The 7,382-nt window shown below is 32.2% G+C and overlaps 1 protein-coding gene across 1 annotated transcript; it reads left to right on the top strand.

Moving 5' to 3' along the window:
• Positions 1-35: 35 nt before the first annotated feature.
• On the top strand, positions 36-4,357 carry LOC124373862 (serpin B6-like). The gene is made up of 3 exons (XM_046832182.1): positions 36-144; positions 3,217-3,452; positions 3,884-4,357. Exons 1-3 carry the CDS (start codon positions 84-86, stop codon positions 4,169-4,171), a joined length of 585 nt encoding a protein of 194 aa, XP_046688138.1. The 5' UTR covers positions 36-83; the 3' UTR covers positions 4,172-4,357.
• The last annotated feature ends 3,025 nt before the right edge of the window (positions 4,358-7,382 follow it).

Genomic DNA, 7,382 nt, shown 5'->3' with positions numbered 1-7,382 from the left:
AACGCTGTGTACTTCAAAAAAAAAAGGGGGGGTTATGGAAGTCAAGATTCAATAAAGTTAAGACTTCCCCTGAATATTTTCACATGGCTGATGGATCTAGAAGACTAACTGAAATGATGAACACACAGAGTAGTGTCAGAGCTGGTGAGTTGTGTGGGTTCTAAGTACGCGGGAGATATCTGTTTCTAATATGAGACATGTGCGTAATATGGGATCGAATTATAAGAGATGTTTTTTATGGTACAACTAATCCTCCTGTATTGGTTCCATCTTAAACATTTCATCACTGAACTCTTGTCCCTAATGTGGACCATGTATGCCCCTAGTATGTTAAACGCATAGCAAATATGCTCCTTTGCATCATCATTAGTCGATACAAAAATTAAGAAATTCTGTTAAGCCTGTTAAATCTGTTAATGTAATTTTCACACTTCTGCTTCGGACAAGCATGTTTTTAGCAACTAAAAACGTTTCCTCTAAGCCAAAAATCTACGGCCTAAACAGTTTTGACAGTAAATGGTGATAATGGGTTATTTTATATTCCAAAGGATTCCTCAAATCTTGGTCTATTAAATGCTCTTATGGCTGTACTTAATTTTAAATCAAATCAACTTTTTATAGCGTTATATACGACTATTTATCAGATATTACAGTTTGTTGTTAAAAAGGATTTACGAGGAAATATTTTGGAAACAAAACAGTGTGTGCTTATTAGTAACCCTGAGCACTTAATTGTGTACGCCAGCATCAAATGAGCTTATACATTTAAAATAATAACCAGAATATATATATATATATATATATATATATATATATATATATATAATATATATAATATATATGTATATATACATATATATATATATACATATATAAATACATATATAAAATACATATATATATATACATATATATAATATATATGTATGTATATATATACATATATATATATATATATATACATACGAGTATATATATTTATTTATAAATAATTTTGCCATTCAAAAATATTTCATTAATTAAAAACGTGATTGCTAATCTATATGAATCTGTGACTGGCATTTAGTATAGTTATCTATATACAAAAAACTAATTTCAATTAGTTACATAATTTATTACTTAAGTATTTATCCTGATTATCAATGATCTCTAATTTGTTAAATTCCTCTCCAACCTGAATAGCTGAATAAACTATTCAATATCGTAAATGCGTACGGAAAAATCAATGCGGTGAATAGAAAAAAATATGTAGAGATAATGTCAAATGTTCATTGTTATATAAAAATTTTAACAGTAGCTTAAGGTAAAACAGAGAAACAAACAGTAATATGCCTCAACAATTCAATACTTCCTAAATTAAAATCGGTAAAACACAAAGACTTCTATACCGCAAACCGGTATAAACGATATTATTCAGAAATACTGCTGCTGGAACTTAATAAGAATGTTCCCCTTATACCGGAAATAAAGAAATTTTCTCCTACGCCGTAATAGGTTTCCCACTCTTCCGTATGTCTGTACCTTTCTGCATCGCATCGCAATAAAAAAGCAAACTTAACAATGGCACTTAAAATATCCTAAACCGAAAGTAAATTAAAATTGAAGGAAGAATACACTCTTGACTAAATTAGGTTTCAGAAAGCTACATACTTTTACGGTTGTTTGATCAGGAATATAACTAATCATCAACTTTACTAGGACACTGTTAATTGAATTAAGCGACTCGAAATAAACACCTCTGGACATGTTCTTCATTGGGCTACTATAAAAAAACAACTATGCCACCGTAATAACCTTTAACTTCCTATTTTTCAAAAATTAGAAGTCAGGGGTTTGTGACCGAAATAGGTATCCTAGACTTATGTATTTGTATTTTCTTGATCGAAAAAATGAGCAAAACTCGCTGCGGTGTCATAAATATAATTAAACTAGCAGTTTACCCACGGCTTCGCACGCAATTTCCTGTTGAAAAACTGGACAATATATCTATGTATTCTTTTTCTATGACATAATAAAACAGTCTAGAGATAATCAATAGTCACTCAAAGCTATTCCAATCTGCTGATCCAATTTAGATTTAAGTTTAAAGAAGAGGTTTGGGATCCTGAAGTTGTAAAGTGAAACACTTTTTATAAGATTAGTATTTCCCTCCCACATTCCATGATAATTTGTTGAAGTTCTTCGATGGCTTCAGTAACAATACCGAGTTAGCCTTTTTATCCCAATGACGAAAGTGTATCGTACAACTCTAAAAAAGTTTCTGCGGTCAATATGGGTCTCTTCTGGTCGTTTAAATTCAACCCCGGTGTTTTTGGCATAATAAGTCGCCCCGCCATTATCTTTTTATTTTCATTAGCAATGTAAACAGATGTTTCAGAAAGTTTGTCGAACAGCTGTTTAGTGCCAGTTTAATTTGAATTATGAAACGTTATTAAGTTTCATTCTTATCATAAGATTTCGAATGTAAAACAAACTAATTTTTCAATTTGAATTCGACTTTATTTGGTGAAATGAATGTGTTATGGGTGGTAATAAAAAAGCACTCTAAATGTTAATTCAGACCAAAAGTTATACCTGTTCCAAATTTCAGCACAATCCATATAGCAGTTTCAGCGTGATTCGAGGACAAACCTCCAAACATCTAAACATACAAAACATTCAAACTTCCGCATTTACAATATTAGTGGGATGTAAACCAAGAATCCTCACGAGCAAAACTTAAGTATAAGAGTCATGTTAAACTTTGATCCTCTTAACCGTGACGCTGCAATAATATGTACTCGTACCTTTATATATGCCTACATATATTTGAAAAATGGTTATATGAGTCCATCATATTACATTACAAGTGCTTTTACTAATTAATATAAGGAATTAAATGTAGAAAATTGCGTTTTAAGCAGTGGGTAACAGCTAGTACTTAAGAGAGTAGCAATATACTTACATTTACATAATTCTGTAGGTGCAAGTAAAATTCAAATACTTAAATTCTATAGAAGACTAAAAAAACATACGAAATATTATAAAAATAAATGGGGTTTTGGAACACATATATTCTAATACGAGTATAATGGTTATTAATTACACTGTAAAAATACATAAGCAGTAGTTTTTATTTATTGTAATATCGACTGTCCCTAGTAATTTACCAAATAATTAACTAACGTCAGAAGTTATACACAACACATAATATCAGATATTTTATATTTGTTTTAGTAATTTCTAGCAGTTATGGAATACATGGTCTGGAGCTGCCGTACGAGGGAGATGATATCAGCATGTTCATAATTTTGCCTGAGCAATCTCATGCAACAGCAGTACAAGATTTACTGAGGTCATTAACTTATGAACGTCTAGAGATGATTCTAAGTGAGATCTTAGACAGTCCTCTGAAAAAAATGGACGTTACTATTCCTAAGTTCAAAACTGAGAATAAATATAATCTCGTACCGGTAAGTAAAGCAATACCGATAAAGAGAGCATTTGCTACCATAATGATAGAGGCCGAAGACAAACACTCGATAAATTGTCGACTTTCCAAAAGCATCATTATCCATTGTCTATTTTGCATACCACTTAGCTTTATGCAACACAGTCTATGGAAAGACGTGGTGGTTATTATACGACTAATATCTTTTACTAAAATTTCCTAAGGTTATTTTATAGTTATAAAGATCCTTTTTAATTACTGACCAAATATCATTATATCAATAGGAAGTTGCCTTACCAACAGCATATGATACCAGTAGCAATTTTTTCCAGGTTACAAGGGAGCTATTGTTCTCAGTATATTAATTATTAGGATGATCATAGTCATCAGTCATCTGGTATGTTACGATATCTGTTTTAATATAATGAAAATACCAATTTACTTATTTTTCAGATTTTAAAGGAGTTGGGAGCAGATGAGTTACTTGAGTTTGTCGACCTCAGTGACTTTGTTAAAACGTTTAAAGATTTTAAAGTGGATAAGGCCATCCACACCGCCAAAATTGTTGTAGATGAGCAAGGCACGGAGGCGGTGGCTGTTACAGTAGTGAAGGCAACCATAACCCGTTCATATATGCGGGAACACTATCCAGTATTTCGAGCAGATAGGGCTTTTTTGTATTTTATTTATAATACTGTAACGAGGACGCTGCTATTTTCTGGGGTTTTTAACTCTCCATAAATACGCATAGCCGTAACAAATTTTTTTAATTATGTTTTAATAGTTTAATATTGTAAAAGTTTATATGAATGTAGATTCATGAAAATTAATTAAATTATTGTAAATATTTTTGTTACGCTCATTATTTTATTAACACTTGAAGATGGATTAAATTTTCTGTGAAAATATATGTTAACTTCACAAAAATGTTTTTTTATTTTTGACCCTTTTTTATATGCATACCTATATTGTGTTTACAACAACTTAAAGGAAGACCTATATATATATATATATATATATATATATATATATATATATATATATAAATATCATGTCTGTATGCCTGACAAAAACATGAATCTCTGCAAAACCCAAAACGTTAATCTGGCTAAGTCATACTGTAGACAACTATTCTTAGGAGTAGATGTCTTTAAATGACTGTGTAAAACACCTATTTCAAATTCACATGCTATCTGATTAAGGAGACAAGTGAAGAGGCATTGCACAACTCCAATCCATCAACCAAAAGATTCGTCAACATGCTGCGATCCTTTGGCCTGGATCTGTTCTTGAAATCTTCAATGGGAGTAACCAACTACACAGTCAGATATATACAGCGCCATCAGAAATCTTCTCAATGTCGCAGTGGTCGTGGTTAACACAGCAACCTCGGACCACTATGGCCAAGAGGCTGTAATTACTGAAAACAAATTTGAAAGGGATCTTAAAATTACAAAAGCGATAAGAGTTTTAAGGCCTGAAAACGTATATCTTCTCAATATTTATCCTGCTAATAAACAATTATATATATTTTTTTAAATTAGGCCAACTAATAGGACATCAATTTTAAAATATTCATAGCTGCCTAAATGTTTATTTTAATATATGCTGTCCTATAAAAATTATCAACGCTTGCCAAAAAAGGCAGTTAATAATTTGATTTCAAAGGGAATACTAGTTTCAAGAGAGAAACTGAAATTTCTCTCTCAAATACACAGTACAAGATCTAATGAAAATTTGAAATCCTGTTTTCCAAAGATTTATAGGAAAGTCATTCAAGCCGCGAAAGCTTATGGTATCTCAAAAAAATTATTTTTCTCCAAAGATTTCTAAAAAAAACATGGTACATCATCCAAAGTAAATAAAAAAGTACATAAAAAATACAAATAAAACTCAGGAATATTATTTGATGTAAGATGGAGCGGAGTTTGCAGGTTCAACACGTCTTTCGCATCTGATGCTTGCAGAAGCTATCCTCGACTATCAGAGCCCCAAGTTATCAAATTAAGAAGGCAAAACTCAACTGCATCATTGGTGCTGGAACTGTCCGTGAGGAAGGGCTAAACCAAACTTTTAAGCAGCTATTAGCAAAAAAACCGATGTTCATGTGGCACATAAAAATTTGATCGGAAAAACATTGTCAGTTATTTAACTCAATTAGTGAATTTATCTCTTCAGACAAGAGTTTTCCCCTCCCTCCTGACAATTGCGAAAGTAAATCACGATTTGAATATGTAAAAACGCAATCCATTTTCCATTGATAATTATCGGCCAGCCTCAATCCAGTCCTCATCAAAATTGATGGAAAACTGTTTTTGACCAGAGTGCTTTGCTTTATAAACAGACACAATCAGCTCTATGACGACTAATATTAGCGTCAGAAATGGAAAAATCGACAGTAGACTTGAAAAAAAAAAAAAAAACGGCAGTTTTGAGTCTTGTCTAAATGATTGTTGAAAGGATAGAATGTCGGAATACCACTTTAGGTATGTTTCTTGATCTTTCTAAGGAATTCGATTGTGTAGTCCATAATACACTGTTAGACAATCTGAAATTCCATGATTCGAGGCGTGCTCATGCAGTGGCTTAGTTCGTTTCTAAGGCACGGAGGCTATTTGTTTGAATTTAAAATCAAATTTCAAGGCATTTTGAAATAGGTTACGGGTTCCCTCAGAGTTCCATTCTCAGTCCGATTCTATGAATTACAAACGGGAAACTCGTGCAATTTGCCAATGAAAAATGCTTAAGTGAAAAATCTAAAGAGGTTTTGGAACAACAGACATTCGTTGACATGAAAAAAAACTGTATCCAATATTTTCAGAAACCTCGATCTCAAAACCAAATCTTCACAATCAAACGTGTTTGAATTACGCTCTTTGCCCAATGGAGTCAGAATATGGGCCGGCCTTTATTGTGGTAGAATCCGCACAGGAAGTCCACTAATAAGAATTCCTAGGAATACACCTCAATCGGGGGTAGACTTGGGATGTTCATATTGAAACAGTGTGCACCATATTAGTCTCAGGAATTTATCTATTGAAATCTGTAGCGAAATACTGATAAAATCAGGTATTGATGCGGCGTATTATGGTATAAATTGACGTATATCTTACCTTCGGTGTGGTTTTGTGGGGGATCTTGATTAAGCAATAAATTTTTGAGAGTTCGCAAGTTCGAAAAAAAACTATTCGAATAATTGCTAATATTAATATAAGAGATTTGTCGACCAGCTTTAAAAAAAAGTTGCAACAGTTGTCTCTGCCAAGTTTATAATTTTAGAGACAGTTTCGTTCTATTTATCTAAAAGTGCCACAACAAGGGGCCAAGACATCCACGAGTATGAGGCAAGAGGCAGAGACAGTTTCCAAACTGGGAGATGCAGAACGATAGCATATGAACACTTGCTTTCAAAGGCAGGTATCCACTTTATCAGCAAGTTGCTTGATTCTATTAAAAATGACCAAAGGCATCAAAGACTCATTTCAAACGCTTTTTAGTGTATAAGGGATTCTATAAAGCCGACAACCTATTGGCATGTAAGTGGGAGACCACCAGTCTAGAAAATTGAAACTGGTATTGACAGTGGAGAAAAATGGCAAAACAGTAAATGAATATAAAAATGTATGTGTGAAGTGGAATGAGTGTCGAAATTTAAGTAAAAATCATGACTTTTGTAATACGATTTAATTTGATAAAAGCGATACAAATGTTGAAATTGAGTTTAAGGATTATCATAAAATTTAATTGTAGAATTTTTAAATATGAAAATTATTATATCACGGAGTATGAACCCTCATGTCTAGATTAATTGGGGCACAGCCATAATTTTAATGAAAATCACAATATTTGTATATGACAGAGTTGGCAACATGATTAACTTTTTGGATATATACAGAGTTGAAAAATATATAAAATTTATAAGCAAATAGCCAGAAGCGACTGAGTGTAAAAA

This window comes from Homalodisca vitripennis, unplaced genomic scaffold (assembly GCF_021130785.1).
Source record: "Homalodisca vitripennis isolate AUS2020 unplaced genomic scaffold, UT_GWSS_2.1 ScUCBcl_6561;HRSCAF=13831, whole genome shotgun sequence".
In the NCBI taxonomy this organism is placed as follows: Eukaryota; Metazoa; Arthropoda; class Insecta; order Hemiptera; family Cicadellidae; genus Homalodisca; species Homalodisca vitripennis.
This window is presented reverse-complemented; position numbering and strand designations above follow the sequence as displayed.